Source organism: Geotrypetes seraphini, chromosome 6 (assembly GCF_902459505.1).
Source record: "Geotrypetes seraphini chromosome 6, aGeoSer1.1, whole genome shotgun sequence".
Classification (NCBI taxonomy): domain Eukaryota; kingdom Metazoa; phylum Chordata; class Amphibia; order Gymnophiona; family Dermophiidae; genus Geotrypetes; species Geotrypetes seraphini.
In genome coordinates, this window is record NC_047089.1 from 225423494 (window position 1) to 225439761 (window position 16268).

The 16268-nt window shown below is 45.3% G+C and overlaps 1 protein-coding gene across 8 annotated transcripts in view; it reads right to left on the reverse strand.

The window, feature by feature from the left end:
- The window catches only part of LOC117362176 (CD99 antigen-like), a 161698-nt gene extending 145731 nt beyond the window's left edge, over positions 1 to 15967 (reverse strand). Inside the window, exon 1 of one of the 8 annotated variants that reach the window (XM_033948126.1) lies at positions 15454 to 15946. In XM_033948126.1, coding sequence (XP_033804017.1) covers positions 15454 to 15514 — 61 coding nt within the window. In that variant the 5' untranslated portion in view covers positions 15515 to 15946. Of the gene's footprint in view, positions 1 to 15453 lie in introns of all 8 variants that reach the window. The other 7 variants (XM_033948124.1, XM_033948122.1, XM_033948120.1 and 4 more) reach the window with 7 other exon arrangements.
- Between the last annotated feature and the right edge of the window lie 301 nt (positions 15968 to 16268).

Genomic DNA, 16268 nt, shown 5'->3' on the forward strand with positions numbered 1-16268 from the left:
GGGGGTTCAATGGAAGGGGAATGGGAAGTAGGCTGGCCTCGGAGGGGGGTGGGGGGTTTTCAATGGCAGGCAGGCAGGCTGGCATTGGGGGGTGGGGTTGGTTTCCATGGAAACATGCTGCTCAGGGGGATGGGAGGCAGGCTGGCATCGGAGGGGGGTGAGGTGAGGAAGGAGGCACTGGGGGCACTATGGACATAGGAAGGGGTACTAAGGACATTGGAAGGAGGCACTGAGGGTACTAAGGACATAGGGAGATTCACAGACAGAAAAAATGACAGAGAGGCAGCGTGCAAGGAGAGACACACAAAGAAAAAAAAATACCCAGACAGACAGACATCTACTCTAGCACCCGTTAATGTAACGGGCTTAAAGACTAGTAAATAAATAAGATAAAGCCAGATGAGAAGAGCACCATCTGGATTCCTATTGATATGTTTCAAGCCGAGTCACTGTTATAGATGAAATTAGCATATACAGGAACCTCGGAATTTCCATCACTCTGATATTACCACCTAACAAGAACAATTTAGGTGGGAAAGTGGGCAGGGAATGAAATCTACTCTCTCACACCCCCCCACTACTACTACTCCGCACTCACACATACACACTCTTCTACCCAATCTCTTCCCACCTCCCACCAAATAAGCAGAGCCACTAATTTATATCCAGGTCAGAGACTTCAGTCCTGGATCTCTGATAACCCTTTCCTGAAGCACTGTGGAAACTGTGACATCGATTTCAATTAATAAAATCAGGAACTACAAATACCATGCTGCTTTAGGATTTACGTTTAAGATTTTCCAACTGGCTCCAGATTGCAATTCTGCATCCATCTTTTTTTTTCTTAAGAGAATGCAATAGTGCAGAGTTTCTCAAGCCATTCCTCGAATACCCCTAATCAGACTGGTTTTCAAAAAGTTCATAATGAATATGCCTGAGATAGATCCATATGCAGTAGAGGCAGTGCCTGCAGATTCTTTCATGCATATTCATTTGCCTAAAAAATGGGGGTCTCTGATTATATTCAAGCTAACCCCATCCTGCACCCACCGAGGGCCTCCAATACTGCCCTGGTGGTCCAGTGGTGTGGAGAGCCAGAGTTGTCATCCCTCCTCACAACTTTGTGCAACTATCCCTTCCCTTCGAAGTTTGCCCAGGACCTTGTTGCAATCATTTTTTCACTACAGAGACAGCCGGACAGAAGCATAAAGAGATCACTCCTGCCCTGTCTCACCGCTGGACCACTGGGGACCTATGGAAAACCTGCAGGTGAGGGAAGGGTTAGTTGCACAAAGTCACCAAGAGGGAGGAAGGCAGCTCTGGCTCCCCGCTTCAATGGACCACCAGGGCAGTACTGGAGGCCTGCAGTGGCTCGGGAGGGGGGGAGGGGACCGGGAAGGGGGGGGGTGGATTGGCTGGCTATTTAGCTGCAGAGCCAGCAGACAGGACACCAGGGAAGAAAGGAGGAGTCGCTTCTGCTCTGTACTGGTACTTGATATTCTAGTCAACCTTTTTTCCTCCTTTTTGAGAGGAAAAAGGTTACCTCAGTTTATTCTGAAGAATATAATAATAATTATTATTATTATTTATTTCTTATATACCGCCAAAGCCATAATAGTTCTAGGCGATTTACAATAAAGAAGGGCTGGACAATTAGCGAATGGGTACAGTCAGCAAAAGGGTACAATCAGCAGATACAGTCAGCGAATGGGTACTATCAGCAGATACAGATACAATTAATATATGTAAGCAAGGAACTGGTACAATAAGGGTCAAAGTAAGGAGATCGGGAAGGAAGGTCCGGAGGGAGGTCTTGGGGAGCAAGGGTAGGGTAGGTGTCTTAGGCTACAAATCAGTTATATACAGTACTGTTTTGTGTTTTTTTTAGTAGTACAAGAGCTGTGCAGTATGCATGGCATCCCTCAAGCCTAGTTTGCACAAGTGAACTTGGTCCGTTTCATTGACAGCTTTGTGTGTCTGAATTGGTGCATCTTACCAGATTGATGAACTCCTGATACCTGGCAATCTGCTGAAAAACAGCCAGGTCAAACCCCTCTTTGAACTACTATACTACAACAAATGAGCTTTTGTGAACTGCTATGATGCATTGATAAAGATTCTTGTTGAGAGCCAGGTCTCCCTGGCTCCTAATCCCTACTGCCATTGCTGCTTTAGCTTAAATAAGTAGCCAGTAGGCAACCCCATTTAAAAACCAAGACTGGCCAAAAGTTCTCCCTTACTGAAAATAACTTGGCAGTTTCCGCATAAATCACTTAAACTTTCTAACTTATGCTCAAAGTCTTGGCCAAGTCTTGGCATTACAGGCAGCTAAAGGATAAGCTATAGCTATTCCAGCTACTCTCCCTCCTGTTTATCTCCACAAGCAGCCTGCTGGCACAGAAAGAATACAAATTGCTGTGCTCCCTTCTCCAGTCCCCTCTGAAGATGAACGGAAGCCCTAAAAAGCAGCTTCCAAGTACAGACATACGTGCATCAGGCATCCAACACACACATTCAGCCCCATTCTCCAGCTCAAAGGCCAAGGCCTGCTTCTCTCATGCATTCGTGTGGGGCTTCCCCGGCATCTCTCTTCCTCTCTCCCCACCTCAGCAGTCCCAGCGTCTTTCTTCCCACCCCCCACCCAGTGGTCCAAAAAATTTGTCGTCTCTCCACACATTTCCCTTAGCAGGACCATACACTTGTTTTGCAGCTAGTCTCACTAAATACTAAGGCCCGGATTCTGTATAGGACGCACCGCCCAAAGTTAACCGATTCTATAACCAACGTCCATGTTGCAGACGCCGGTTACAGAATCGGGTTTAACATGCTCAAACCACCTCCCCGGACCCCCCCCCAACAACCCCCCCCCACCCCAGAAACCTCCCCCCCCTTAGTCTTACTTTTCAAGTTGGACCGGACAGTTCCTCGCACGTCTGGCCAGCAGGCCCGCCTCCGTCCAAATGAGGCGGGCCCGCCCCAACCCGCAGGATCCTAGGGCCTGATTGGCCCAAGTGCCTAAGGCCTCTTCTATAGCAGGAGGGGCCTTAGGCACCTGGACCAATTAGGCCCTAGGATCCTTTGGGTGGGCAGGGGAGGGGAGGGCCCGCCTCATTTGGACGGAGACGGGCCTGCTGGCCGGACGTGCAAGGAGCCATCCGGTCCAACTTGAAAAGTAAGACTAAGGGGGGGGGGTTTCTGGGGTGGGGGGGGCGTTGGGGGGGGGGTCCAGCAGGAGGGTTGGGCACCCTCCTGCCGCGATTGTCAGGAGGGGAGACTTGCGGCCGTAGCCGCGGCCACTATACTAATCACGGCAGGGAGATCCTTGCCGCGATTAGGTACAGCGGCCGCGTCAACTTACCATGTAGGCCAGCATTTTGCTAGCCTACATGGTAAGCATCTCCCGTTCTGCTAGGGAGACGCGTAGGGCTGTCTAGGTTCGCTTAAGGCTACCGCCTAGCCTTAGGCAAGCTTAGGCGGGCTTGTGGACTCTCTAGGCTCCTGGAGCCACCTTCAATCTAGGCGGCCTGCCTGGGGAGCATTTTTTTCTTTTTAGAAAAAGTGCCTCCCGATTGGCTGATTAGACAACTGTAAGACGCCTAGAGCTGCCTACAATTGGGAGCACTTTGCAAAATCAGGGCCTAAATGCATGCTGCTTCTAAGTGGCCCAGGGCTTTTCCTCTCATAGGTCCTGCCCCACTGGAAACAGGAAGTTGTGTCAAAGGAACCCCCCCCCCCTCCACCCCCGGGAAGTTAGGGACAGTACAGTATTTTCCACTGCCAGCAGCAAAAGGCACGTTTCACGGACCACCGGAGAGGGGGGAGTGGAAAGAGGACAAGACAGGGACACAGGTGAAATGCTGGACACAGTAGATAGGGACATAGAGGAAAAGATGGATGGTGGACATGGAGAAAGAACAATTGCCAAATGAACAAGCCGAACTCTGGCGAGACATTTAAGATAGAAGAAAGCAAACATCAGATTAGGCTCAACATAATTAGAAAAAAAAAAAATAACCAGACAACAGAAAGTAGAGGGGGAGGGGGGGCGGAAGAGTTTTTTTTTCATCTGCACGTTATATATTTTATGATCCTTTACATCCAACCAATTTTTTGGTGGCAATAGGATTTAATGCTAACAAATGCAAGGTCATGATTTTCGGCTGCAAAAGCTGAGGGAACAGTACAGTTTAGGGAGTGAAGAACTTTTGTGTACAAAAGAGGAGCAAGACTTGGGGGGGGGGGGGGGTGATAGTATATGATAATCTTAAGGTGGCCAAACAGATTGAAAAGGCAACAGCATAAGCTAGAAGGATGCTAGGGTACATAGGGAGAGATGTAACCTACATAAGATTATGATGAGACCTCATTTAAAATATTGTATACAATTCTGTAGACCACACCTTCAAAAAGATAAAACAGGATGGCATTGATCCAGATAAATTTTGTGCCCACTGGGACAAATAGGGAAAATGCTTTAAGTACATGTATGTAAATCACTTTGAATGTGGTTGTAAGAAGATGATATACAAATCCCAATCCCTAAAATGGTTTGCATTCTTTGTCATAAGGCATATGGGGGCAGCAACGTTCTCAATATGTATACTTTGGAGGAAAGGCAGGAGAGGGGAGATATGATAGAGACGTTTAATACCTATTTGGCATAAATGTGCAAGAGGGGAGTCTCTCATTTAAAAGGAAACTCTGGATTGAGAGGGCATAGGATGAAGTTAAGACATAGGATCAATCCAAGGAAATATTTTTTTTACAGAAAGGGTGGTAGATGTGTGGAATAGTCTCCCTGTAGAGGTTGCAGAGACAAAGACTGTCTGAATTCATGAAAGCATGGTAAAGGCCAGTGGATGGGCAGACTGGGAAGCAAGGTAAAGACAGTGGATGGGCAGACTGCATTGGCCTTTATCTGCCATCATGTTTCTATATTTCTATTATTTCTACTGAAGCCTGTTCACCGTCATCATCCAGAAGGCTTTTCCTGCATTATTCTACTTGAGCTGGATGGTGTGGCTCATGGCCTTTAATACTAGACAACTCACTAGTTCAGTTCAGAAAACCTCAAGTGGGGAGTGGAGAGTGGGGAGCTGTGGGCAGATTACTGGTGGCAAGAAACAATAGTCATGCCTTTATACACCATCTAGTGCAGGGGTGTCCAACCTGCGGCCACATGAAGTATTTTGTACAGCCCCAGTCGAGGGCGATGCAGTGTTTTCCTCTGCTGCCTCCGGGTGTTTACTGTCTTGCTGGCTCCCTCCTCCGTCTTGCTGCAGCGTTTGCACGTTTGTGCTGCCTCAGAAACATTTTTTTTCGGCCAATGCGGCCCAGTGAAGCCAAAAGGTTGGACACCCCTGATCTAGTGTATCTGTCCACTGAAGGCCAAATGCTGTAAAACTGCCATTAAAATCATGTGGGTCGCTGTGGTGCCGCTAAATTTACCGATCTGAAAACAGCAATCAGTGTTGAAACAATTTTGCATGCAAATGAGTTTCACGGAGGTCCACTATAATCCCATCCGACCAGTCGCTGGAGAAAGCAACCGACACGTAAGCAGACACGTAAGCAGAGCCGGCAGGGGAAGCCCTGAAGCAGCCTCCTGCCACTCAGCTGTTCAGGGCAAGAGCAGGTTTTTGTTTTTTTTTAATGGCCAGGTATGTTGGGCATGTGCTCATTAAAAAATAAAAGCTGTTCAGTCACAGCCATTTACATACACCCCGCCAAGCAATCTCTTAGTAAAAAGGTGTCTTTATATAATGCTTAGAGCATTATACAGGGGCTTCTAATAGAGCTCTCTCTCTCCCCCCCCCTACCCCCAATTGGGTGCTTTCTCCATCCTACTTTTGTTAGATCACCGACTGCCCTAAAAGGAATATTTATTTTTTTTATATATATAATGTAAAACCCAGTAACAAGTCATCAGATAATTTCCCTGCAGGCACTTGGGCCATATGCTCAAAAGATATTTTTACAAAACGTATTAAACTTTTCCTGCATATAAAAGAATAGGCAATTGTATCCTGAGTACAGACAAAAAGAGTTGACAAGCACACAAATTATCACAATTTTCCACTCAGCAACAGTAGTGAACAAACAAGGGAAATGACAGAATATAACATCATATGACCCAGTGTCAAGCTCACAGACATCCGAAAACAGTCCCAAATACCATCACATGCAACTCTCTAAATAAAAAACAGATTTTCAGCATCCAACTCTCACAACCTACCTACTTCGGTTTAGTTAAAAAAAAAAAAGGGGGGGGGTAGGCCAGAGCACCATAGCCAGCTAGCTATGGTTCAGATAGCTCTGTAAATCCAGAAGTTCAATGCCGGAGCCTGGGCATAGCCTGGCACTGAATTTCCAGATATAATACCGGAGGCAGCCAGCAAAAAGCTGCCTATCTAACCACAAAATGTTTTGAAAAAGGCATCATGCAGAGGATTTTTCTGCAGCATTATTCACTAAATGAGAAGTATCATCTGCACCATACACCTGGAACATATTGCCTGACTCCATACGTCAGGCTCGGATCTCTAGCACGATTCAAATCTAGACTCAAAGCCCACTTCTTTGAAGATTCTTTCAATTTGCAACTCCAACCCACCTTCTAAGCACCGATATCTGTCTTATTATTCCCTCTATAATTCCCCCACCTGAGCACTGTGTATTGATGCACCTTCTTGTTCCGTTTGTCTTGACTAGATTGTAAGCTCTTGAGCAGGAACTGACTTTTCTATATTTTGATGTAAAGCACTCCCTGTTCTCTACACTTGTATCGATACCTGCTCCCACAGTTTCCACATTGTACTTCTACCTTACTGTAACCCGTCTTGAACTGAAAAGGTATGATGGGATATAAATAAAGCTATTATAATATACAGTGGTGCCTCGCATAACGAACGCCTCGCACAGCGAACGCTGCACACAACGAACTTCATGTCTTGATTCATACAACGAACTTCGTTTCACACAACGAAGTCGCCCGAGCTTCCACGATCGCTGCCGATGTACTGCATCCTTCCGCGCAGGCACTGCAGGCAGTCGTTAGTCACTGCGTTTAACGCGTTTCACATAACGAACTTTTTGCATAACAAACTTGCTCCTGGAACGAATTAAGTTCATTGTGTGAGGCACCACTGTGCAGCGCTAAAGAAATGATTATTAGTAGTAGTATCTTGTTTCCCTGAACCCTAGAAAATAAGCTGTTGAAATTATACTTGAATAGTTCCCCTTGCTATAGTTAGTCAGAAATGTAACCTTGTGTGATCCATTTGGAAATTATTGGTTAACAGAGGAGCTCTGTGCACACAGTAGACATGAGACAGTGATTAAGGGTGTGACAACAGACACTTGAATGGCCAAAAAGTGGCCTTGTTTTGAGTGAAGCCTAGCAACACCGTAGAGAAAAATAATGCAAGTGGATTTGGGCTCATGCTTTGTTACATTCTAGAAAGATGACAGACAAATAATACAGGCTACACCAGACCTTGTCAATTTGACAAGAGCTTGTCCGTCATGAGCTGTAATCTCTTTTCATGAAACACTGAGCTCACAAGGACAGACTGTACAATGTTGGATTACAGAAGGGCTTTCACAGTTGTAAACAGTTACAGAGAGAGATGATTCTCTTTATTTGGCAAAATAAAAGTTTGCATCAATTTAGTTAACTGGAATACTACTAGAAGATTCCACCATTACCCCCCCCCCCCCAGTAGAATCTCAGCTATATGGCACCCACGGGGATTGGTGGATATCAGATAACTTTTTCTGGTTAATTAAGAGTATGTTAGAAATCTTGTCTAACACGGTCAATTCACCCCCTCCTCCCCTGAGGCACTAACGCGGCAGCAGTCCTAAGCTGCAAACCCCTCCTCCCTCAAGCCCCTTAGTGGCAGAAGCAGGCAGCGGTCCTGAGCCACGAACCCCTTTGCTCCCTTCCTCAAAGCACAGCCGGTAAGTAGGGAGCAACCACAAAACAAGCTGATTGCAGCTAACCCTAGCAGGGCCTTTCCTCTGATGCGTCAAAAGTGACGCGTCAAAGGAAAAGCCCTGCTGGGGCTGGCTGCGACCAGCCTGTTGTGAGGCTTTGGGGAAGGAAGCAACGAGGTTCACGGCTCAGGACTACCGCCTGCTTCTGCCACTAAAGGGCTTGAGGGAGGAAGGGAGGTGGGGTTCTATGCCCAAGTGAAGAAGCCAACTAGGGGAGGTGGGTGGATTGTGAGAATATCTGCCTGCTGGCCCTGGATAACACCTGTTATGGTAAATAGTAGTGCTTCATCCTTAAACAGGCAGCATATTCTCACACGTGGGAATCCCTAGCTTTAGTAAAAGGGATAGAGGGAGAGTTGGCCTCTTAAGGAAACAAATGCCTGTTGCCTTGCAAGAAAATCAGACATACAGTCTGGCGCGAGAAGGCTGAGGCAAGGGCAGGAAAAATAAAGATTACACTTCTCCCTCCATATTCGCGGTTTCAGCATTCACAGTTTCGATTATTCACGGTTTTTAGCTTGCTGGCTCCTCCCCCCAAATGACAAGAGCTTGCATAGAGAAATTGCCAATTCCAAGTGTTTACAGAGAAAATCACTGATTCCCAGCACTTTCTTTACCGTGTTTTGCCTCTCCTTAAGGAACAGGCCAGGTCTCCACCATGTTATTCGCGGTTTCACCATATTCATGATGGTTTTTAATAGAAAACAGCAAACAACATATGAAAAAGTTATTTGCAGTTTTTCTGTATTTGCGGTTCTGTTAATCCCCTTTCACAGCGAATACGGAGGGAGAAGTGTAATTAGAAGAAACCCATTCTCAACAAGAGGAAAAAGGGGAAAGAGCCTAGGGAAAACCTATATGTATTAAGATTGTAAAATAACAGACTTCATAGCAGCAGGGAAATCCAAGCATAGGTAACATAGTAGATGACGGCAGATAAAGACCCGAATGGCCCAACCTGATTCAATTTAAATGTAATTTTTTTCTTCTTCTTTGCTATTTCTGGGCAAGAATACAAAGCTCTACCTGGTACTATGCTTGGGCTCCAATTGATGAAGTCTCCGTCAAAGCTCACCCCAGCCCATCCTCAACCAAAAAGCCATTTACAGACACAGACCATTCAAGTCTGCCCAGTACAGTGGTGCCTCACACAACAAACTTAATTCGTTCCAGGATCAAGTTTGTTATGCGAAAAGTTCGTTATGTGAAATGCGTTTTCCCATAACAATACATGTTAAAAAAAATAATTCGTTCCGCAGCATAAAATATGCTAAGATGACATAAAAAAAGATAAATTTGTCAAAATGGTAAAAATGGTGGTCTTGCTGAGGCCAAACTCTTTGACGAGGTCACACTGTTTTACCCCACATTCACTCCTTCTAATTATTTCCCGTTTCATTTCAACAGAAATCACCTTCCTGCTTTTTTTAGAAGCCATGATATATAAAAAATATTGAGTTTATCTTAAAAGGACGACTGTATACAGTGAGAGAGGACAGTTAAGCGCAGTGACTAACGACTGCCTGCAGTGCCTGCGCGGAAGGATGCAATACATCGGCAGCTCGGGCGACTTCGTTGTGTGAAACGAAGTTCGTTGTGTGAAACGAAGTTCGTTGTGTGAATCAAGACATGAAGTTCGTTGTGTGCAGCGTTCGTTGTGCGAGGCGTTCGTTATGCGAGGCACCACTGTACTTTATTCTTCAATATTTAATATTTAATATTATTTTCTGATTCTAGATCCTCTGTGTTCATCCCACGCTTCTTTGAACTCCGTCACCGTTTTCCTCTCCATTACCTCTCTTGGGAGCGCATTCCAGGCATCCACCACCCTCTCTGTAAAGTAGAATTTCCTTACATTGCTCTTGAGTCTACCACCCCTCAAATTATGTCCTCCATACAGATTCAAGAAAAGAATAAATGGATACTGGCAAATGTACATACATGGACAACCAGAACAAGCCTTCTCATCTGCTGGGCCTTGAGCATGCTCAGATGCTCAAGGCCTAGCAGACGAGGAGGCCGATTTTCAAGAGTGCCCAGATGAGGGTAAGAAGCGGCGGGGGTGCCTAATTGTGTCGGGGGGATGTCGGATCGTGTCCGGGGGGAGGTCGGATCGTGGCAGGGAGGGGGTGCCGGATCGCGGGGGGGTGCCTGATTGCAGGGGGGGGCCTTCGAGGGGAGCAATGCCGGTTCTCGGGGGGGGGGGAACGCATCAAATCGAGTTTCCATTATTTCCTATGGGGAAACTCGCTTTGATAAACGAGCATTTTGGATTAAGAGCATGCTCCTGGAACGGATTATGCTCGTAATCCAAGGTACCACTGTAGTAGATTTAAAACAGACCAGAGAAAATATTTCTTCACATAACATGTAATTAAGCTAGCTTAGCAGGGTTTAAAAATTTTCTAAAAGTCCGTAGGCCATTATTGAGATATCTTGGGGAAATCCACCGCTTATTCTTAGGATAAGAAACAAAAAAGCCTATTGGAACTGAATTCTCATGCAATTTGAGCTTGGATGCTTGCTACTTGGGATCTGGGTTGACCACTGTTGGAGACATGATACTGGGCTTGATGGACCTTCGGTCTGTCCCAGTATGGCAATTCGTATGTTCTTAACACAAAATCAACACACCTAACATGTAGGCATATGCACTTTTACCAGCCACAGAGCATGAATGTCTAGTGAAGTAGTATATTTTGTACATTATGTGGATAAATAGGAGCGCCGTCTATTTCTTACCCATTCCCTGCCCCTATGTATGCCCCCTTTCAATTATGTAATTGTGCTAGGAGTTTTTAGCATGAACCGGCGCGGTAAATGCTCCGTCATTCATAGAATTCCTATGAGCATTGGAGTTTTTACCTCGCGCTAAAAACATCTAGCATAGCTTGATAAAAAGGGGGAGGTATGTAAGTTAATTTAGCACTTGGGTCATGGCTGGCTGAAGAGGTTATAGCACCTCGGACCCACTTCTGTTCTGGCGCCCGCACCCCTGGGCCAGTTCCCTCCTCCGACGCTACTGCCCAGTCCCTGGAGGATGTGGCTTCACAGGAGAGCTGCCAGGAGGAAAGAGGATGAGCGCTGCTATTAAGCATCAGAGGAGGGAGGAGAGAAGTGCTGGCCCTACCTACTCACAGCAGCTGGCCTATTAAGCTGCATCCTGTCTGGACCAGGTAACAGCATCAGAGGAGGAGGAACACATTCGAGCTGCATCTCATACAATGCTGGATTTAGACTTGGTGAGGCCATAAGCTATATGAAGCTTAGAGGCCCTTTGCTAATAAGTTACACAATATCGTATACCCTTGAAACTATTATTTCCATAGCGTTATCTGACATATGCAGCACTGTACAATAAATACATAACTGGAATTTTTAAAATAATTTTAGCATATATATAAAAATGCTGACAAAATTAGTAATTTGGATCACTTCTTATTAATATAAGTAATAATGAACTTGTTTGCAAAATCAGAAACCGATAAGCCTGAAAACCAAAAATGTATGCTTAAAATATTACCTAAGTTTATTTTTAACTTTTATGTGCCATCTAATACTAGACGGTTTACATATAAACATACAAGGGATCATCAAAACGTTTCCATATTTTTATTTTTCTAAACACTATTTATTAAATCTCTCGAAAGCAAATTACAACACTTTTCTCACATAATCGCCCTGTTTTGCCTGACCAAGTCACACGACATTCTATGACACGCCCTCTTACCACTTAGCCTACCTCAACCATTTCCTCCAAAAATATGAAAGTGCAGAAACCTTTTGAAGAACCCTCATACATGAAGTCATTTTAAAAAGTACAGATGAAAATAATTACACCTCTCGATCATTTAAATAAGTTTGATAAAAAGCCACATAAAATTTTCAGAGCCCCCAAAATAATTCTGAAACTTTTGCGAGATTGTGAGGCCCTAAACCAGGGGTAGGGAACTCCCCAGTTCCCCAGTCCTCGAGAGCCGTATTCCAGTCAGGTGTTTAGGATTTCCCCAATGAATATGCATGAGATCTATTTGCATGCACTGCTTTCAATGCATATTCATTGGGGAAATCCTGAAAATCCAACTGGAATACGGCTCTCGAGGACCGGAGTTCCCTACCCCTGCCCTAAACTGTAGCTTATTTAGCTTACTGGTAAATCTGGCACGGATCTCATAGCTTAATTCAGTGGTTCTCAACCCTGTCCTGGGGACCCCCTAGTCCATCGGGTTTTCAAGATTTCTCTAATGAATATGCATGAGAGAGATTTGCATACCTGTCACTTCATTATATGCATATCTCTCTCATGCATATTCATTAGGGAAATCTTGAAAACCCGATGGGCTGGGGGGTCCCCAGGACAGGGTTGAGAACCACTGGCTTAACTTATGGGCCAGTGTTGTCACGGCCCCGGGTGTTTGCCATTCTTTAGTGCTGACGCCCTGGGCCAGAGCATCACCTTGTCCATTGGTTAAGCTGGCCCTAACTTAGGTGGTGTGAACATACACACGTCAATACCACATTGTCATGTGTAATGCATACAAATGTGAGCACCTAAGTTAAATTACTGCCCTCTTCAATATGTGGTGACCTAGGCAGTTGCCTATGTTGTCTATTCCTAATTCCAGATGAGAATCCTTACCTATTAGCACATGAAATGACACATTCAAAAAAGTGGAAACATGAACAAACCCATTGACACAAAAACCTTTACTATACCTCATTAAACTGTAATTTAGATTTTGTTAAAATGTGCCCCCCATTCCACTCAGTACACTTTCATGTGCGATACGGGTCCATATATTACAACTGACAAAACAATTCTACATGTGTTACCAAAGTTGTATATTACAGCATGGGAGCCAAGTTTTCAAAATGATTTGGGGTGCTAACAGAAATTCTCTCCACTTAAGACATGGTGAAGGAATTTGTTCAATATCGAGGGTGCTTAAGCACCCACAGAACTGGCTCCTATGTATTACTGAGACTAAAAAAAAAAATGCTAAAAATAATTAATATAGTAAGAATATGGGGGGGGGGGGATAAGGAGAGACAGCTGGTATAGTTTTCAAGTTCAGGCACATACTGTCCCTGTTCAAGTTACCTTTCTTTTGTCCCTGCTTAAAGAAATGGCAAGAAAAAAAAAAAGGGGGGGCGAGGTATTCATAAATCACTCCTGTCATCAGTGACGCAGCAGATGGAAGGCAGTGAAGCAGCCTGTTCCAAGCGCTGCTGACGCTCTGTGTTTAGAGGCCTCGGAGTGGAGGTATGTCAGTTTCATGGTGGATCGCTAGGGTTCTGCTGAACAGGGGGATGGGATCAAGGGATAGAAAGATGCTGCAGAGGGAAGGCCCAGCCTCTGCAGGGAAGAATGCAAAGCATCCCGTGATTGCTAAGCAGCCTGGGCTTCGGCGGTCGATCTTAACTAGGGCTTATTTTAGGGGTAGGGCTTATATTAGGAGCACCATTAAAAATCATGGTAGGACTTATTTTCGGAGAAACATGGTACTCCCTCCGACTTACTCTGCCAGAGCAATTTACTATAAGAAGTACCCGTTGAGTGGTCTCAAAACTTCATGGTAAAAACCAATGGACCACTGTCGCAGCTGTTACGGTAACGATTTCAAAAAGGCAAATCATCCTCAAAAGCCATGCATGCAAATGAGGTTGACTGAGAGTAGAGGAGGCTTGCTAAATTTACATGAGATGAATTGCTGGTGATAGTAATTGGCACATGCGCAGAATACACCCCGAAAGAGGCGTAAATGTGCACGTGTGCCAGAAAAAGCAATGCCGTAAGCAAACATATCATGTGCTTGCCTTATTGAAGCACAATATATGCACACGTCATAGGTGCGCGACACATGAGGCTGTATCCGCTGGGCGCTTGTGTCGCAAATAACAGATAAAAGCCCAGTGCTTTTATAGCGGTTTCCCTTTCATGCTGACTTTTGACTCCTGTCGAAGTGCACGCAAGCGTGCTTTTGCCTAGTTCCCTCCCTCCCCCCAAAAAACACACACACTATCTTGTATTTTTTTTTCATGAGGCACTGTCAAAACACACACCAGATATGTGCTTTTCACACTGCCAGCACCGACCAGTCGCTGAATTTTGGTCGCCAAAAGCCAACACTGCGCTTGGAGAATCAGTCATCCATGATGAAGAATCACCTGTTTAATCGCTTGTTTAAAATGAGCCCATTTGCATGGCAAGAATCGGAGACTGCTAGGAAGCTAGAAAAGACTATGACAGGCCGTTTTGAGAATCCACCGCTAAAATACATGCACCCTAAACCGGCTCGAGCAGGCTTAGCAACAGCGTTAAAAGGCAACATTAAATTTTGAGAACCTTAGCCTCAATCCCTATTACCCTCACCGAGCTGCCTTTGCATCAGGAAAGGCAAGCCCATACATCGCCTACACTGGAATAACAATTTTCGTTGGTGTAGCCTGTAATGCACAGTTTACACACTATTTTGCAAAAACCTAAAAATAAATAAATAAATATATATTTTTTTAAAGAACTCCCTACAAAGGGCTTAGAGGAACTCAGACTGTTCACATTGTTTTTATTTACAGCAAGGGGTGTCCAACCTTTTGGCTTCCCTGGGCCGCATTGGCCCAAAAGCATGTTTCTGGGGCCGCACAAACGCTGCAGCACAACAGAGGAGGGAGCCGGCAAGACGGTAAACACCCGGGGGCAGCAGAGGAAAACACTGCATCGCCCTTGACCGGGGGCCCGCACAAAATACTTCACAGGGCCGCATGCGTTGGACACCCCTGATTTAGAGTATGCTGCAATCAGCCACTAAATTGATGTCTTATTACACCAGAGGTCTCAAACTCTTTGCAGGGCCACATTTTGGATTCGTAGGTACTTGAAGGGCCTCAGAAAAAAAAAAAAAATAGTTAATGTCTGATTAAAGAATTGACAATTTTGCATGAGGTAAAACTCTTTATAGTTTATAAATCTTTCCTTTTGGCTAAGTCTTAATAATAATGTTGTCATTTATAGCTAAAGAGACAGATGATGAAGAAACTGTTTTATTTTACCTTAGCGATTATGAGAAACATACCGAAGAGGGCTTCAAAATAGTACCTGGCGGGCCGCGAGTTTGAGATCACTGTCTGGACACAGTTGATAACTTTTATATAACATGCCAGCCGCCTAGAGTTCTAATCTGACCTATAAAAGATCAACATAACATCTTCCAGGTAAGGAAGGAAAGGGGGAGGGGGAGGGGGTGGGGGGGTGCGTGCCTTTTGCAGTTCCCAAAATAACTCGCAACAGATCATAGGAACGGTAAACACGAGGAAGCCTGGCCAACTGCAGCACACTCTGAGCTACGCAACTAATCCGTTTTGGAAGTCGACCCCCTGCAGAGACGGCCGTTGCTCAGTAACACCCCCACCCCTCCCCCAACACCACTTGAAGATGTTCCACTTCTTAGGCCTTACCTCCGAGCACAGGTACGGCGAAGGCCAGACAAAGGAAGAAAGCGAGTCTCAAAGGCAGCATCGTGGTCTGCGAAGGGGGGTAAAGTCACTTTTTTTCTTCCGAGCCTTTCCAAAGGAAAAAACGGCCTCGCTGTCGGGTAGCCTAAAAAAAAAAAAAAAACCGGGCCCAGGTAGGACGATAAAAGTAACGTTAGGGGGGGAAAACGCAGCGGTTTCCAGCCACAAAACACGCAGAACCAGGGCCCCCCTTCCCCTTTTCGCTCTCAAAACAGGGCCAATAAGTTGCCAGACTGTTAGCAAAAGTTGCCGAGCGAGTGCTAGGCAGCCACTAAGAAGTCTCCACCCTCTCCCTTTTTCCCGCCGCCCCCTCCCTTGGTAATAAGACTCCGGTTGTAGGGTGTGGCGGCTGCACGCTGAAGAGGCCGGTGCTGGCTTCGGGCTGCTAACGCGTAAGAGCTCACTAGCTACGCCTTTAGACCTTAAAGTCTCTTCCTTTGCGGTCGAAATATGAGCTCATCCTGTCCTGAACTGGGCTTTTCAGAAAGCAGTAGACCCCCCCCAAAAAAAAAAAAAAAAAAAATGCACGGCACCCTCTGGTAGGGGTGGGAGGTTTTTTTGCTTTCGTGTTGGGTTTTATGGGACACAGTCTGATAGATGCAAAAGGCCTTGCATTGTAAATGACTTGGCTTTGATTTACTATGCACCATTGTGACATTTCAAAATGAATGCTACCAATTATTTTATTAACTCTTTTTTTTTTTTTTTTAGAAAGAGCATATGGCCTTTCCATTCTGCCCTAATGGTCTTTATCTGCC